Here is a 17,796-nt window from a genome sequence, read left to right as displayed (position 1 = left end):
GGCAGTTTCCAGGGACTTTAATAGATGGCTATACCAAAGATCTGGCCTTGTTCAAGGAACTTTAATCGCGGGTCGATGATGTGTATAGGTCCGATTTGAATACAATCGCAACCTAAAGTATGTCGCACCCAACTGCTGACGTGATATACAGCCCAGCCTCAAGGGATGAAATCTTCATCCGTTATGTATACGCTCGCCCTTGGAAGATGCCTTGGAACATTCGGCCCACTCACCTTGCCATGTTGAAGCACACTCATCCTTCGTGTCTTGGCCTAGCAGGCTGCGAGCCAAGTGTTCATTCTCTGCATACTAGCCCCTCTCCTAGATCTGATGATCTTGGCTCACACCATCCACACCGTCCTTGTGCTACCCTGCTTTCATCGTTCCTTTGGCTTACCGGTCAACACAAAGGCCTTGCGTTGATCGCGCCAGACCTCCTACTGCATTGCACCTGCCCAAGATGCAGCGGGTATCCACATGGGCGAATATCCCATTGCATCTATTAAACTGTTGCCGGCCCTTCCCTGCTTTACCCGCCTACGATGCTGAAGAAGGAGAAGAAGAAGCAAAGTTAAAGTGCATTGTCGAACCATGTCTCCCATCGAGAGCGATACTGCAACCAGCCGCCAGGGCAGCGGGTCCGCGGAAACGAGTCCTGCAGCTGACGTCTACTGCCCTCAACGACCATCCAGCTCAGGAGTTACGGCGAGAAAGAAAGAGCAAGATGTTTTTGGCCGCAAGGCGTATGGTACGTCGAGAAGACCACCGCAGTGTCTGGTTTGACACGGAGCAACTCAAGTGGCTAACGGTTATTCCGTGTCCAGGCCAGCATTCCAAAGCCAAGCTCCAGAAGCTCCAGGAGAAAGTAAAGGTCCACCAGCAATACGTTGAAGAATCCATCAAAGCGCAACCATGCACCACGACTCTGGCACCAACTTCAACGGCAACCTCCACAGTAGGGACCTCAATGTTCCCCGCCTCAACGATACAAAGCCATCCCAGCTTGGGAGTCGATTTCTTCATGAGTAAGTCCTTCTGTATAGATACTGACGCAATGTGTTTGCGTGTTTACATTGTCATGTAGCACCACCAGAGCACTTCGTCCCCGACTGTACGCCCTTCAGGACCCGAGCCGTAGACGAAGACGCCTTCCTCAACTCGTTTCAGTCACCTGCACCCTTCACATATGCCGCGCCATTCTACTCGTGGAACACGCTACCCGGCGCATACGACCCGCAAGAACCACTGACTCCGGGACCGTCATGCTCAGCTTCCGACATACTGACGGGATTCACAATGGACGATCCACTCTACTCGGCACAGAGCCTGCATGGCCTGCACGCGGACAATGTATCACAGCCCAGGCTCTCTCCGGAATACGCCTCGGCGGTGCATGGGGACAACGGGGTGCATGTCGAGTCGCCTGAATCGTCCCAGGGCCGTGTCCGTTACCTTATGGAGCAGGCCGCAGCCGTTGGGTTTGAGACTTTGGACGAAGCCATTGAGGCGTATTACACAGAGACGTTCGAGGACATGCCGGCATTGTACCAGGAGCAGAGGCTGAGCCGCAATCGGCGGTTGCCCCGACTACTGAACACGCTCCAGAGCGCCGCCAAGGGCTGGAGCGAATGGGAGAGGAGAGGGTTCCAGGAGCAGATCACCATGGGCGCCGAGGAGCTTCTGGTACAGGAGCTCAACACGTTTGTCAAGCAGCAGAGGCTGGGCGCCAGCGGCAGCAAGCCCGCAGACGGCGACGCAGGAAGAGGGCGCCTCGGGGGCGCGGACAACGTGTTGGCAAGGAGCCTACAGGTGCAAAACGACGTAAGTGCCGCCGTCGATTGGCCGCAGGAGCCCGCCACTAATCGGAACCGGGTCTCACAGCTTCCAAACCTCTGGGCCCTGACGACAGCCCTACTAGCAAGGGCCAACCCGTGCAGACAGGAGAACGGATCGGACACGGTCCTCGCCATCATCGAAACTCTGTGCCACGGCCGGGGCGTCGGTTCTGTGAGCGGCGGCCTAGACCGGTCGTGACCATGCGGCGGGTCGTTTGAGAGGGGGGCAAATACCTGTACTGCCCCCGCATATGATTAATTATTCTGTACATACACTATATCCAGACCCCGGTTGGCGAGGGTCATCCCCTCCCTCTCGTCCCACTGGCTAGTTTGCAATATCCGTACATAGAGTGCACTGTATAACACGCAACAATGTTAGAGACTTCTGAGAAAATACGTAGCAATCGGCCCAGCGGCCGCCCAGCGTCACATTGTGAGCCCCGACGATGATGACTGCCTACCCACCGCCCCCCGTGCACAGGTGATACGGCGGCGGCATCCCGGCGCGGGAGGGATCATGGCGGACCTGATCCTTCCTGGCTGCAAGATGACTAAATCGCGGCATTGGCAGACCGGAAAAGGATGGGCCGAGTGTCGGCGCCGCATCCCACGGGAATACAAAAAATTCTTCGTCGACGTCGCTGCAGGAACGTTGGCAGAGAGGGCCCTACGGACGGGGGGCCCAAAAGCCCAATCCAGCCGCCCCGGCTGCCCAGCCCGAACGATTAACAAGTGCCTAGTGGAGCGGGCCGCTGTGGCGCCTGCGGGCAAGGGTTTCGGGGAGAGAAATGGCCTGATTGGACTCGCCCCCCCTCGGCTCCCCGCTACGTAAGGCGAACAGTAATGATAATGACGCGAGAGGACTGTTTGGGGGTGAAAAGGGGGGGAGAGAGGAAGTTGTGGGCGTGGGGTTCTCGTTCCTCCAGGTGTCGAAGCCATCGCGGTCAATAGGCAACTTGAAGGGGGTTCCACGCCTGCAGGCAAAGATCTTTTGAGATTGTGATGCCCAGGATGACGATGGGGAGGGCACACCAATGAGGGCGGCGGGAGGGAAAACATGACATGCGCCAACGGCTCCTTTGTCTACGCCTACCGCGTGCGGCGTATGCCATTGCGCTGGGTGGCGCACATACAGTCGCGAGCCACCAAGAGCCACCAAGGAACGCGGAGGCGCAAGGCTTGTGGAGTCGTTCATCCTATTTTCTATATAAGTGCGATGGTACCCCATACATCACATACTAGCGCCATACGGAGTGACGGATATACCTAGGGCGTAGAGGGCCTGAGTTAGTATATGCACGGCACGGGCCATGTGCCCACACCAACGGTGGTCTCTCATCGCCAAATATGTCCCAAAGAGGACTTTCTTGCCTCCTTTTTCTGGATGTTTTAGTCTCCCTGCCTTGATCCGCGCCTGAGCTCGCATCAACAACCAAGACACGTCCCTATTCAGAAGAGACAAGCTCACTGTCGCGGATGTCCCATCCCTAGGGAAACGGTGTGGCGGAAGTGAGACCCAACGGGGAATTCTCACCGGGCTTGTCGCGTCTGGGGGTTTAGATTGTTTCGTCACATATAAAAATGCTGGGGAGAGAGTTTGCTCCCTGTCCGCAGAAAAACAGAGCGGGCCGTCGCTCTCGGGAACATGGTCCGAGCTTCTTCGACTACCTCACCGGACTTTAGAGGATGGGATGACCGGCCCTAGGCGGACCCATCGGCATCGAATACTACCACACATACCATGTACATACCATTGTACCTCTATGCAGAGTAATGCGGCGGCTGGTTATGCCTGTACCCTCTGCAGAAGTCGTCGGCGCGCTTGACAGGCTCGGGAACGGGCACGCGGCAGCCGTCGTGTAGTGGAGGGGACCACCCTGATCCCCATCGTCGATCCTCCTGGGCTGGGATCCTTCCACCCTCGCGCTTCTGCCTGATTGTGGCCGCTGGCCGCCAAGCGTCTCCCAATGTCTCCCAATGTCTCCCAATGTCTCCTAGTTTGCGTCCTCATTCCAGCTATGAAGCACCCTGCACCCACAACAGCCACAGGTTGGTTCCGATGTGGGGGGACCCGGTTGCACCGCATGCTGCTGTCAGACTGCATGCGCCGACGAACGACTCTGTATGTATGTAACATCGGTTGGGCAATGCCTCTCCACGGTGGACCTGCAGTGACACCACCGGCAGGGAACTACCGTAGGGGTGGAAAGGACGGGGTGATGGCGGATTGGGCTGGGTGGGAAGGATACGAAATTGCCCAGCTTCGTTGCAACATCTTCAGTGTAACCCTCCCGTTGTTAGTGGTAGCCGCATCTCCGCGAGCTCGTTCTGACCAATGACTTTACACGTTCCTTTGAAGCCGTCGCAATGGCGAAGTTTCCAAAGTCGCATCGATGGAGAGCAGATCTCATGTCATATTTTGGCTGACTGGTAGCGGCTCACGGCAGAGCGAGGGGTGTCGTGTCAAGCTTGTTCAGCCGTTCACTGCGGTCATTAAGCGGTAGCATTGAGTAAGGGACTTTGGTCGTGGTGGGTGGTGGGTTTTCGGTACTTGCTATCCACTTATAGTCGGTTCAACTTCTCACCGGTGGCGGGCCCATGCTCAGGAGCGGCCGACTCTCTCGACGGGTTACTCCCCGCGTACCGGCCCTCTTCTCCGTCCAACGTACAGCACCACGTCCGCGCTTACTGGGTGCGTCTCTTTCGACAGTGGTCAAGCCGCTGGCGCGCGCGAAGGGCGTTCGGTTGCTTGACTGACTGGTGGTCCATCAGACTAGTAGGCGTGTGCCATGTACGGCGGACTCCATTGGGAGCTTCCCGCAGAGAGAGAAACCACGCAAGGCTCTGCTCGAGCGTTGACGTCAGCTCTGGCGGTAATGGAAGAGATGGAGGCGGCAAGACACGGTGGGGATGAAGGAAGCGGTGGGTATCGAAGGAAGTGGTGGTGGGGTGAGAAGGAAGCGGTCAATTCCAAGGCGAGATGAGGCGAAGCGAGGCGAGGTAGGGCAGGCTGGCAAGCCAGTTTGACAGTGCAACTTGTACCAAGGAATCGGGCTGGAAATGGCCACTGTGGTGCAATGGTCGAAAGTCGGGGATTCAGTAGCCAACTCCGTTACCGCCCCAATGGCGAAACCCATTAGCAGTACCTGTTCTTGTTCGGTTACAGCTCCATCTGAGGGACAAACACGGGGGAAGAGGATGACTTGTCATTTTCGGCTGCAGCTCGCCTGCCTCTTGCGAGATTAAGTCAATTTCCCGGCATAAAGTGCGGAGGGCCACCGACGAATGACCCGGCGAAGGAATCATGGCAGATCCAGTGGCACTCTTGGGAATGAAACTGTTGAGGACAAGACACGTTGCCAGAGTTGACCAAACGAATTCCATTGCGTATAGGCATTGTTCCTAGTTGTAGATTACGATAAACGCCGCATCCAGAAATTCAATTCAACAATACTGAAAAACAGGCAAAAAAAGAGACCAAACGATAGAGAGAAACATGGAAACAATGACTGTAGTATGTACAAAAAGAAACTGGCAAAGACTGCCAAAGACAACCAAAGAACGCCCCAAGCCGGAACGCCGAATACAAAGTTTGCAAATCCCAAACACCCATTGCCCTTTCGCCAAAAGTAGTAACTATGTGAAGTCTGCCACGTATCCGGACTGCTTGTGCTCGCCAGGTTGGTATCTTTTCTTCATGCTGAGGAAGATTCATTGTTTGCAATGACATCTAGCTGCGTTGCCATGTTGACAGGAGTATCATGGAGAATGGGAAAGGCGTCAAGTTTCTGGCCTCTTTGACGAGCATGGCATGACTGAATTGTGCGATACTTAAAGCATCATGCTATTACAGTCTCTTCCGCCTTATCCAGTAGTTTGTGTAGTAGAGCAGGCTTTGGTAGTTGGGTTGAAATTCGCTGTTGCTCAATGTTGTGTTTTGTTTCCATTGGATGTGTGCTTCGCCTTTCCATTTGATGTGTGCTCTCCGTTTCCGTTGGACGTGTGTTTCTCATCCCCAAATGATGCGTGCTTCCCGTTTCCATTGGACGCGTGCGTCCCGTTTCCGTTTGATGTGTGCTTGTCGCCGTTTGATGTCTGCTTTGCGCTTCCGTTGGAAGTCTCAGGCAGTGGATCCCGTAAGACTGAGCCCAAAGCCTGGATCTTCTCGCAGAGATCGAGCAGCATGTTGTCGACCGTTGCCTCGTCGCAGAGCCGCCGGTTTGCGCCGACGACAACCCGCAAGTGGATTCCATCGGCGTCCGGGATACCCACAATGTCCACATCGTGCATGGAGACGTCGTTGACCGTCTGTCTGTCCATAGTGGGATCCTGCTTGCTTGGCTCTCGCGGATCGGCCTCTCGCTCGAGGTATCCCAGCTGGATGCGCTGGTCGTCGCCGCCGCTGTGGGGGTGCATATCAAAGTTCTGGTATGCCGCATAGCAGCTGAAGTTGTCCACCGTCTCCGGCCACTCCGTGCAGTTCTCCCTAATGTCATCCAGGCCCAGTGTCTCAAAGGGTAAGCTGTTGACGTATTGCTCTTGCACCTTGCGGAGCATCTCCCTCGGCTGGTTCGCTGAGTCCAGGGACACCCGGACCGGCACGGCGTTGGAGCACGGGCCGACAACGTGTTGGCTGCTGATCGGCAAGCACTGACGGCCAGATACGACGCGGCCAAAGACGACGTCGTTGGTTCCGATTTCCTTGCCGAGCATGAGAGCGCATGCCGTTGTGAAGACCGTAGCCGGCGTGATGCCGTCGGCGTTGGCCTGGAACGGCGCCTCGATAATCTTCTCCGACAACCAGGTGCCGTTGGGACGTTCATGCCCGTCATCTTGGTGATGCCGGCCAGTGCCGTCGGCGCCCGTCATGAACGTCATCGAGGAGTTCTGCAGGACCGAACGCCAGAACTTGTAACCGTCCTTGCGGGTGTTCATCATGTGCTGGACGAAGCGGGAGAACCTGGGCTGCGTCGGCAGACGCTCGCCGATGTAGAGGGTATGGAGAGCGCGCAAGACGTGCTCGAAGCTCAGACCGTCGTAGATAGCGTGATTCATCCGTAGCACCATGCGCACAGGAGATGCTGGCTTCTTGAGAATGGCGATGCGTAGGAACGAGTGTCCGAAGCGGAGCGGCTCATGCGCATCTATGTCTACGAGGGCGCGGGTCGCACTTGTCAAGTCTCCCTCGACCTGAATGACTTCGGTGGGCACGTCCAGATGATCCAGGACCACCTGGTAGAACTTGCCGGCAGCCGACAAGAACACGGTTCGGAAGATGTCGAAATGCCGGACCAGAGCGGCAGAGGATTCCGTGACCTTCTTGGGGTCCGAGCCGACCGGGAAGTCGATGAAGAATAGGGTTGGAGCGCGTGGCTGTCCCGTGATGGCGTCCTGGATAAAGATCTTTTGCGTCCACGAAGCAGGATACGAGTCCTGGATCTTTCCGTGGGAAGGATCCAGCTGGGAGGCGAGCTCTCGCTGGACGAAGCCCTCCGGGTCTTCCTGCGAAAGGAGCTGGAAGGGTTCGCTGTCGACCAGCTTTGACGTTCCGTTGTTCGCGCCATCTAACATGGTCTGCAGGATTTTGTCGGCAAGGTCCGCGGGGGCCGGCTTGTCGAAGATGTCCTTGACGGACACGTGAATGTCTAGTCGCCTGCTGATGCGTGCCGCGAGCTTCGCCGCCATGAGCGATTGTCCGCCGAGATCGAAAAAGTTGTCAGTAATGCCGGTCTCGATGCCGAGGACGTCGGCAAACTCTTCGCACAGGGCCTCTTCGACCTCGTTGCGTGGTGCCACGCGTTCTGAGGATGGCTTGCTGACCGGAGCGGCCTGCGCTTTGCGTGTGAGCTCCCGCCGATCAATCTTGCCGTTGGCGTTGACGGGCATCTGATCGAGGGCTATGATTTGAGCCGGGATCATGTATGGCGGGAGCAAAGTCTGGAGCTGCTCCCGGATCTGCGCTTCCACCTTGCGACTCTGAAGGCGCTGGAGTGGGCGGTTCGTGAGGAGGCTTGCCGGCCGGCCCTGATCCTCGGTGGGGAACTGGAACAGGACCCGAGATCCCTCATTGTCGGGTTGGTACCGGTGGAAAACGGCGTCAATGCCGCCATTTTGGGATCTCTGCCGTGCCCAGCTGAGCTCTACGCGGAATCCTGCTTCCTCGCCGAGCTGACCCAGATCCAGTGCAGATAAAGCCACGCGGTGCTCAGCGGCGTTGCGGATATCCGAAACCCAGGTTGCACCATCAACGCCATCTTGAGCGTCGTCGTCGTCTTGTTCCAGTGATTCAACCAGCAGTCTTTCGAACATGGTCTTGCTGTAAGGTATGTTGCCGATAGAAATGGCGGATGCGTCCGAGGAGCCCTGCAGCAGAGCGAGGAGGCCGTGACGGTCCATTGACGAGGCCTGGAAATCGACCCAAGAGTCAGGGTTGACCGCATGCACGGTCTGTGTAGGCTCTTCCGCGCCTCGAACGTGTATGACAGCTGCGTATCGGTATCTGCTCAGCTCGTTGGTGGCCTTCATCCGCTTGGGTAGGATTTCCACGTGCCAGATGCGTTCGGGCATCCGGCTCAGTAGACTCGTGAAAAAGGCCGGATCGACCAACAGCTCTTCCTCATTTTCTTCCAACTCGGTGATCTTTTGACGAACGCCGTCTCGGCTTATGTTTTCTCCCAATGAATGCAGAGCTCTGCCTGCAAGGAAGCCCCTGTTCGTGGCGTAGGTACGCATATCGCCGAAAAATAGGCGCTTGACTCCCGGCAGTCTTGTAAGGTTCTGGATCACCTCCAGGAGATAATCGGCCGAGGGGAAATATTGTGCGACAGAGTTGGTGACGACCATGTCGGTGCGGGATTGGGTCACCTGGTCCAATCGACCAACATCTGTCGCCGTGCCGACATGTACATGTGCCTTGCCAGCAAATGATGGGTGGGCGTTGATGCTGTCGTTAACAAAGGCGGCAGCTGAGCTGGAGGGCTCGAGACCGATGTAGTTCTCCAGCCCTTGACCCAGATTGAAGAGAATCATGCCAGTACCCGTACCGATTTCGAGTACACGACCAGCTGGTTGGCCGTCAAGTAGGGCCACCATGCCCTCGTCAAGCCATTCCTGCATCTCTGCCGTGTCGATGAGGGTACCGTCGTACATGGACGTCCAACCCAAGAAGTCGTTGCCAATGACAGACTGGTCGATGGTTTCGAGATCGGCGTAAGTGCCGATTTCGAAATGGGTTCCCCAGCCTTCCACCTGCTTACTTGCCTCGTCTTGGATGGACTGGTCTTCCTGAACGGTGACGAAACCAACCATCTCCTGATCATGGCCTGATGAACTGCGAATTACGATGGCTGCGTCCCGGACGACGGGATGCCTCAGCATGGCAAGCTCGACCTCGGCCGGCTCGATCCGGTGGCCACGGATTTTGGTCTGCTGGTCGATGCGACCGAAGAACTCAATCTGGCCATCCGATGGCCTGTATCGGGCGCGGTCACCGGTCCGGTACACCCGTACAAGGCGACCTTCAATAGTGACATGCATAAAGCGGTTCTTATCCAGCGCTGGGTCCGTATATCCACGAGCAAGGCCGTCTCCCGTTACGACAAGCTCGCCCATGACGCCGATAGACACTAGTTGCTGGCGCGAGTCCATGATGTAGGCTCCAGAGTTGCTCACGGCCTGACCGATTGGCACGCCGTGCTCAAAGACATCGCCATTTTTGATCTTGTAGATGGTACTAGCGACAGTATTCTCAGTGGGGCCGTACGCGTTGTAGACGCCAGTTCTCACGAGGGCTTGGGCATCTGTGGCATCCGAGGGGTTCAGTCGATCTCCACCGACATAGAGGATTTCCAGCGCTTCCAGAGTAGCTGGGATGTTTGCAATGCACTGCTTGAGGAGCGCGGGCGAGAGCATGGCCACACGGATGTTTTCGCGAGCAAAGACAGCCTCAAGAGCCCGACTGTCCAGGGTGGTGAAGTAGTCGATACAGACAAGAGTGGCGCCATTGAGGAGGGCGGTATACATCTCCCAGGCCGAGGCGTCAAAGGCAATGTTTGATACATGCGCAATGGTCGTTGCCTCTGGAAGTTCACGTACAATGTTGCTCTGCTTCACGAGTCGGACAATACCGCGGTGCTCGACCATCACGCCCTTGGGCTTGCCGGTAGATCCTGACGTGAAGATGACGTACGCAAGGTTTGTTGGCGATGGGAGAGAGATTCTTGCAGGTGCTTTGCTTGAGGGTTGACGCGATGAAGCAATGGCGTCGGCCAAAGGAACGAACTCGAGGTTGGGCAAGCGAACGTTCGGCGTGGACACGTCGGAACCAAGGAGAACAAGCTTAAGTCCAGGCACAGCCGAAAGGATTGACTCGAGACGCGCGGCGGGGACGTTGACGTCGAGGGGAAGATAGGCAAGGCCTGCTTTTAGGATGGCGAGGAAAGCAACGGTTGTCTGGCACGATCGTGGGGCAAGCACGGCTACAAGCGTCTCCGTCTCCATCTGCTGTAGCCGGAGCCAGGCAGCGAGTTGGTCTGACTTTTCGCTGAGCTGAGCATAAGTCAGCTGTGACGAGGCGTCCTTGACGGCGATCCTCTCAGGATGTGTGGCCACCTCGTCAAGGAAGACGTCCACCACGCTGGACTGTCTGGGATAGTCCGTCTTTTCAACCTCCAGCAGGCCCATGCTACGCAGCGCCGCTAGCCCGTTGGTCAGCGGCAGGCTTGCGATGGGCGTCTCTGGCTGTGCGAGACCGCGCTGTAGGACTTCCTGGAAGATGTCAACCAGGCCACGCACAGTTGCGGGCTCAAATAGATCGGCGGCATAGAGCACGTTTCCGCCCAGGTAGCCTTCCTCCTGGAAGAGGTGGAATTCAAGGTCGAAGCGGGTGGTGATGGCCGTGGGCAATGGCTCGCCGGCAAGACCTTCGAGTTTGATACGTCCAAGGTCTTGCTGCGAATGGACGGCAAACATGAGCTGCACCAACGGGTTGCGGGAGGTATCCCTGGACCCAGGAAGAAGTGCCGAGACCACGCGTTCGAAGGGAACGTCCTGGTTTTCAAAGGCAGCAGTTGCTGTGTCGCGGACCTGCTGAACTAGGCCGTCAAAGGATTCATCGTCAATGACGACTCGCATACACTGTGTATTAACGAAGAAGCCGATCAACTCTTCTAATTCGGGACGGTTGCGGTTGGCCATAGGCGTCCCAATTGTTGCGTCTTCTACGCCCGTCAAGCGATAGTGAGCTGCGCGGAAAGCAGCCAGGAGGACTGCAAAGGGGGTAACTTGTCGTGTCCGGCAGAAGCTTTGAAGATTCTCGTAAAGGGGACCGTCGATTTTGACTTGAATAACGCCTGCCTCGCCAGATAGCACGGTTGGGCGTGGTTTGTCGCAAAGAAGCTCTGCAGGAGAGCTATCGGCGAGCTGCTGGGTCCAGTACTCCAATTGTCTCTGATGTTCGGCGACTTGGTCCTTTGTCTTTTGCCATACCGAAAAGTCACGGTACTGGATGGGAAGAGGTGCCACCTGGGCCAAGGGATCTTGACCTCTCAGCGCAGCAGCGTAGAAGATTCCTAGCTCCCTGCGCAGGATATCGACTGACCAGCCATCAGAAATGATGTGGTGCATGACAACAGAGAGGATGTGATCCTCCTCGCCAAGACGGAAGAGCGCTACCCTCCATCCTGGTTCAGAGGCTAAGTTGAACGGAACTTGCTGTTCCTGCTGTAGGAGATGTAAGGGCCCGTTGGGGTTCTCGTTCGACACATTGATGACTCTGAGTGGCTTGGCGTGACTGGGGTTAACAATTTGTACGCCGACGCCATCATGCTCCTCGAATGTTGTACGAAGCGTCTCGTGTCGTTGCTCAACAGCATGCAAAGCGGTCTGCAGAGCTTCAACGTGAATCTTGCCACGCATGCGTACAGCAAGGGGCATGATATACCAAGCCCCACCAATGTTGAACTTGTCCAGGAACCAAAGGCGACCTTGCGCAAACGACTGCTCAACAGGCCCGTTATACGGCGTTGGGATAATTGCGTTGTGGAGCATCGACCCTTGCTGAATCACAGCTGCGAGATCAGCAAGAATAGGTTGGTCAAAGACATCCTTGACGGATACGCGGGCATCTAGCCGGCGGCTAATACGCGCCGCAAGCTTCGTTGCCATGAGAGAGTGCCCGCCCAGGTCAAAGAAGTTGTCTGTAATGCCGACCTCAACCCCAAGTAGATCGGTAAACTCCTCGCATAGTGCCTCTTCCACTTCGTTGCGTGGCGCTACACGTATCGCGGTGGCACTCGTCCTTGGTGCAGTGAGGGCCCTCTGAGCGAGTTCGCGACGGTCGACCTTGCTGTTGGCGTTCAATGGGAGCTGGTCCAGGACGATGATCTGGGCTGGTACCATGTAGGGTGGAAGCAAGGTCTGAAGGCGCTGGCGTATCTCCCTCTCGGTGTCCCAAGCGAATTGTTGTTCTTTCTCGAGGCTTTCGGCGTGCGAAGTAGAGACACCATTGGCATATCGGGCTGCGACGAAGCCCACGATATCCGAATCCTGACCTTCTTGCTTGCGGAAGACAACAGCGGCGTCAAGGACGGTGCTAATGCTGAGCATGGCTTGTTCGATCTCGGCCGGCTCGATACGGTGACCCCGGATCTTCACTTGCTGATCCATACGTCCGAAGAATTCAATCTGGCCATCTCCAGGTCGGTATCTTGCGCGATCACCCGTGCGGTATGCTTTGACAGACCGCCCGGAAATCTTGACCTGCACGAAACGGTCCTTATCCAATGCCGAGTCAGTGTAGCCACGGGCAAGGCCATCTCCTGTCACGACCAGCTCACCCATGGTACCAATGGGGGTAAGCTGTTGACGCGCATCCATGATGTAGGCTCCAGAGTTGCTGATAGACCTTCCGATAGGAACGCCGTTGATGCAACGCTCATCTGCGCCCATGGAGTACACAGTACTAAAGGTCGTATTTTCTGTTGGGCCGTATACGTGGCAGAATGCTTGCTGGACAAGTTCGCGTGCTTTGAAGGCATCCTTTGGTCGCATGGTTTCACCTCCAGCGAAGAGCAGATCCAGGCCACTGATAACAGATGGCATCTCCTCGAGGAATTGCTTGAGAAGCGCTGTTGTTACGAAGGCGGCTGTAACCCTGTTGGCTACAAGTGCCTGGCCAAGGGCAGTTGGGTTCAGCACTGTCATGTGGTCGATGCACACCACTGTGCCTCCATTGAGGAGAGGTGCGTAAATCTCCCACGTGGCGGCGTCGAAAGCCAGGTTGGAGATGTGGGCAATCGGCTTAGCTGCTTGTGACTGTGTCATCAAGTTGGTCGACTTGACGAGGCGCATAATGCTGCGGTGTTCGACCATCACGCCCTTGGGCCGGCCAGTTGAGCCGGATGTGAAGATAACATAAGCGAGACTGGTGGCGGTGGCAGCGGCGCGCAGACGGGAGTCGACAGGGCTGACGGTTTGTCCCTGGCTAAGAGCGTGACTGATTCGTACTTGTTCAATCTCTGGGGACTCGGCCGTGAGATTGGGCACACCATTGCCGAGCAAGACCAACTTGTGTCCTGGGACGGCGGATAGAATAGCTTCGACGCGAGCAGTAGGAACGTTCACATCCAGCGGCAGATAGGCGAGATTGGCTTTGAGGATACCCAGGAATGTGACGACAGTCTGGCACGAGCGCTGCGCAAGCACACCAATGAGCGTTTCGGGTGCTATCTGTCGAAGCTGGAGATAGGCGGCGATTTGGTCGGACTGCTGATCCAGCTGATGGTAGGTCAGAGAGGATGTGACATCAGAGACGGCTACCGCTTCCGGGTGGGCCGAAGCCTGGTCCTTAAAAGCATCCACGACGCTTGCGTCGCGCGGATAGTCTGTGGTCTCCATATCGAGAAGGCTCATTTGACGCAGCTCGGCGAGTCCATGGGTAAGGAGAAGTCCGGCGATTGGCACCTCAGGCTGTCTGAGGCCCTGAGATAGAACTTCCTGGAAGACGTTGACTATGCCACTAACCGTCTCCTCCTCGAAAAGGTCTGTAGAGTAGAGGACGTTGCCACCCAGACAGCCATCCTGCTGCGCGAGATAAAACTCTACATCGAATCGAGTGGTTGGCTTCATCGACAGAGGTTCACCTTCGAGTCCCTCCAAGTGAACCTTTCCAAGGTCCTGTTGCGCGTGAAGAGTGAACATAAGCTGAACCAGGGGGTTGCGAGACGTATCTCTCGATCCAGGCAGAAGCGTAGAAACAATTCGTTCAAACGGCACATCCTGGTGCTCAGAGGCGGCTGCCACAGTTGATCGAACCTGACCAACCAACTCGTTGAAGGTTCCCTTGTCAGTTACGGCTGTCCGTATACACTGCGAGTTGACGAAGAAGCCAATCATTTCTTCAAGCTCTGGCTGGTTGCGGTTGGCAATGGGTGTGCCAATGGCGGCGTCCTCTACACCAGTCAGGCGATAGTGCGTAGCCCGGAAGGCTGCAAAGAGGGCGGTGAAAAGCGTTGTCTGGTTCGTCCGGCAGAACTCTTGAAGGTTGTCGTACACAGTTCCGTCGATCTTGAATTGGATAACACCAGCGTCGCCAGACAGTTTAGTAGGCCGTGGCTTGTCGCAAAGAAGGCTGGCTGGCTGGCTGCTATCGAGCTGGTCCTTCCAGTAGGCCAGTTGTCTGTCTTGCTCGGCCACCTGCGCCGGTTGTTTCTGCCACACCGCGAAATCACGGTATTGAATAGGGAGAGGCGAAACCTGCGACAAGGGGTCTTTTCCATCAAGTGCGGCGGCGTAGAAAGCAGCCAGCTCGCGCTGAAGAACATCAAGAGACCAGCCGTCAGATATAATGTGATGCATCACAATAGACATGACATGGTCCTGGTCTCCTAGCCGAAGCAGGGTGACTCTCCAACCTGGCTCGGAAGCCAAATCGAATGGTGTCTTCTGATCCTGCTGCAGTTGTTCCATGAAGTCCTCCCCAGCCGGCACATTGACCACCTTGAGTTGTCTCCTGTGAGCTGGCTGGACAACTTGCACACCGACACCTTCATGGCCCTCAAAAGTTGTACGAAGAGTCTCGTGGCGTTGTTCAAGAGCGTACAATGCGGCTGTGAGGGCATCAGTCCGAAGCGGGCCATGCAGTCGCACCGCAAGAGGTACAAGGTATCCCGTTGCGCCAAGGTCAAGCTGCTCGAGGAACCAAAGGCGACCTTGGGCGAAAGACTGCTCAACGGGCCCAAAGTATTCGCCTGCCTCAATAGCCTTGTGTTGCGTTGAATCTTGCTGCATCGAGACAGCAAGGTCAACGATAACAGGGTGGTCAAAGATATCCTTCACTGAGACCCGAGTGTGGAACCGTCGGCTTAGGCGTGCCGCAAGCTTGGTCGCCATCAGCGAGTGCCCGCCAAGGTCGAAGAAGCTGTCGGTAATGCCGACATCGACGCCAAGCACACTCGCGAACTCGTCACACAGGGCAGCCTCAGTGTCGTTGGTTGGCGCTGTGCGTGTAGATGTCTCCTTGCCCTTAGGCGCTGCCTGAGCCCTGCGCGCAAGCTCGCGGCGATCGTTCTTGCCGTTGGCATTAAGAGGCATCTGATCCAACACGATGATCTGGACCGGTACCATGTAGGGCGGGAGCAGGGTCTGGAGTCGTTGAAGGATCTTCTTCTCCGTCACGGCGGCGGCGACGGTGTCGGCAGTGACGCCCTGAGCGACAATGAAACCGACAACATCGGCTTCCTCGCCTTCAAGCTTACGGAGAACAACGGCCGCATCGAGAACGGCGGATTGGCCTAGCATGGCTTGCTCAATTTCCGCTGGCTCGATGCGATGACCGCGCACCTTGATCTGCTGGTCGATACGGCCGAAAAACTCAATCTGGCCGTCTCCAGGGCGGAAGCGGGCCCGATCACCAGTTCGGTAAGCCCGTGTGAGCTGGTTGTTGACGGATATCTGGACGAAACGATCGGTATCTAATGCCGGGTCCGTATAACCGCGAGCAAGACCGTCGCCTGTCACAACAAGTTCGCCCATCACGCCCATGGAGACAAGCTGCTGGTGGGCATCTACAATGTAGGCGCCGGTGTTGTTAATGGCTCGTCCGATAGGAACGCCATTCACGAAGTCTTCGTCTCCCTTGACTGCATATACAGTGCTCGTGACTGTGTTCTCCGTGGGACCATACGCGTTATAGACGTTGACCTGTACAAGGTCTTGGGCTTCAATGGCGTCTCGCCCGTCAAAACGGTCACCAGCAGCCAGGATGATGTCTAGGGCAGCAATCGCAGCAGGCGCATGGGCAAGGCACTGCTTGAGTAGCGAAGGAAGAAGCATCGCCGCCTGGACTCTTTCCTGGGTGAAGACGATCTCGAGCGCCTTGCTGTCAATAGTCGTGTAATAATCGATGCAGACCACTGTTCCGCCGTTTAGGAGAGCAATGTAGATTTCCCAAGTGGAATTATCGAAAGCAGTGTTGGAAAGGTGCGCTACACGTGGCGCCTTGGGCAGCTTGTACATGAGACTGCTTTGCCTCACCAACCTGTTGATTCCATGGTGCTCGATCATAACACCCTTGGGACGGCCGGTTGAACCGGACGTAAACATGACATAGGCCAGGCTCTTTGCATGAGGTCGAGCAACATTGTCTGCGTCCCTGTGGTTCACGACAGCGGCTAGCGCGTCGGTAAGCGGGACCAGCTCAACATCTTGCAGCGGTGAGTCGGGTGCAGGCACGCCGCTGCCGATGAGAACCAACTTGCGACCAGGAACCGTTGAAAGAATCGTTTCGTTGCGGGCAGCTGGTACATTGACGTCAAGTGGTAGGTACGCCAGGTTAGCCTTGAGGATTCCGATAAAGGCAACGATGGTTTCGCAAGACCGCGGCGCAAGGACGCCAATCAACGTCTCAGCAGAAAGCTGGCGTTGACGTAACCAAGCTTCAAGTCTGTTGGATTGTTCGTCAAGCTCGGCGTACGTGAGCATTGAAGACGTGTCCGTAACAGCAATTGCCGTCGGATGGGCGGCCACCTGCTCAGAGAACAAATCTACTACGCTGGATTCCCGCGGGTAGTCTGTCTTGTTGAGCTCGAGCAGGCCCAACTCATTAAGTGATGCTAGCCCGTCGGTAAGAGGTAGGCTTGTAAGGGATATCTCAGGCTGCTCAAGACCACGACGTAGGACCTCGTGGAAGACGTCAACTATACATTGGACGGTCTCTGGTTTGAAAAGGTCAGCGGCAAAGAGTACAGTGCCACCAAGGCCACCTTCCTCGTCAAACAAGTGGAATTCGAGGTCGAAGCGGGTAGTGGGCGCCATAGGAAGGGATTCGCCCACAAGGCCTTCAAGCTGCAGTTTGCCAATATCCTGCTGGGAGTGAACTGCGAAGAGGAGTTGGACGAGCGGGTTACGTGAGGTGTCTCTTGAGCCGGGCAGGAGAGCAGATACAATGCGTTCGAACGGGACGTCCTGATTCTCGAACGCTGCTGTGGTTGTTGACCGGACTTTTCGCACCAGCCCGTCAAAAGTCTCCTCCTCGCCTTCAATAGCAATCCTCATGCACTGGGTGTTGACGAAGAAGCCGACCAAGTCTTCAAGTTCAGGGCGGTTGCGGTTGGCTATGGGCGTGCCGATAGTAGCGTCCTCTGTGCCCGTAAGGCGGTAGTGAGCTGTGCGGAATGCAGCAAGTAAGACCACAAAGGGGGTTGTGAAATGGCTGCGACAGAAGGCTTGGAGACTTTCGAATAGGCGACCCTTGATCTGGAGCTGGACAACGCCTGCGTCACCAGAGAGGACCTCGGGGCGAGACTTATCGCATAGCAGGCTGGCTGGCTGGCTTCCGTGAAGTTGTTCCTTCCAGTAGTCAAGTTGGCGTTCGTGCTCGGCCACCTGCATTTCTTGCTTTTGCCAAACTGCGAAGTCGCGGTACTGGACGGGTAAGGGGTCAATGTGGGATAAAGGATCT

General features: G+C 56.3%; 2 protein-coding genes across 2 annotated transcripts in view; one reads left to right on the top strand and one right to left on the bottom strand.

The window, feature by feature from the left end:
• Nucleotides 1–591: 591 nt before the first annotated feature.
• ColSpa_10007 (transcription factor sdnS) lies at nucleotides 592–2,034 on the top strand (the record flags this gene model as incomplete). Its single annotated transcript, XM_049276219.1, has 3 exons — nucleotides 592–748; nucleotides 825–1,025; nucleotides 1,085–2,034. 3 exons carry the CDS (start codon nucleotides 592–594, stop codon nucleotides 2,032–2,034), a joined length of 1,308 nt encoding a protein of 435 aa, XP_049132176.1.
• Nucleotides 2,035–5,762: 3,728 nt separating this feature from the next.
• The window catches only part of ColSpa_10006 (nonribosomal peptide synthetase TES), a gene marked incomplete at both ends in the record, with an annotated part of 33,117 nt that continues 21,083 nt past the window's right edge, over nucleotides 5,763–17,796 (bottom strand). Inside the window, one exon of the mRNA XM_049276218.1 lies at nucleotides 5,763–17,796. This exon is cut by the window's right edge and continues 21,083 nt beyond it. Within this exon, the coding sequence (XP_049132175.1) occupies nucleotides 5,763–17,796 (12,034 nt within the window).

Source organism: Colletotrichum spaethianum (genome assembly GCF_022836535.1).
Source record: "Colletotrichum spaethianum MAFF 239500 DNA, contig32, whole genome shotgun sequence".
Lineage (NCBI taxonomy): Eukaryota > Fungi > Ascomycota > Sordariomycetes > Glomerellales > Glomerellaceae > Colletotrichum > Colletotrichum spaethianum.
Note: the sequence above shows the minus strand (reverse complement) of the source record. Positions and strands in the feature narration are given on the sequence as shown.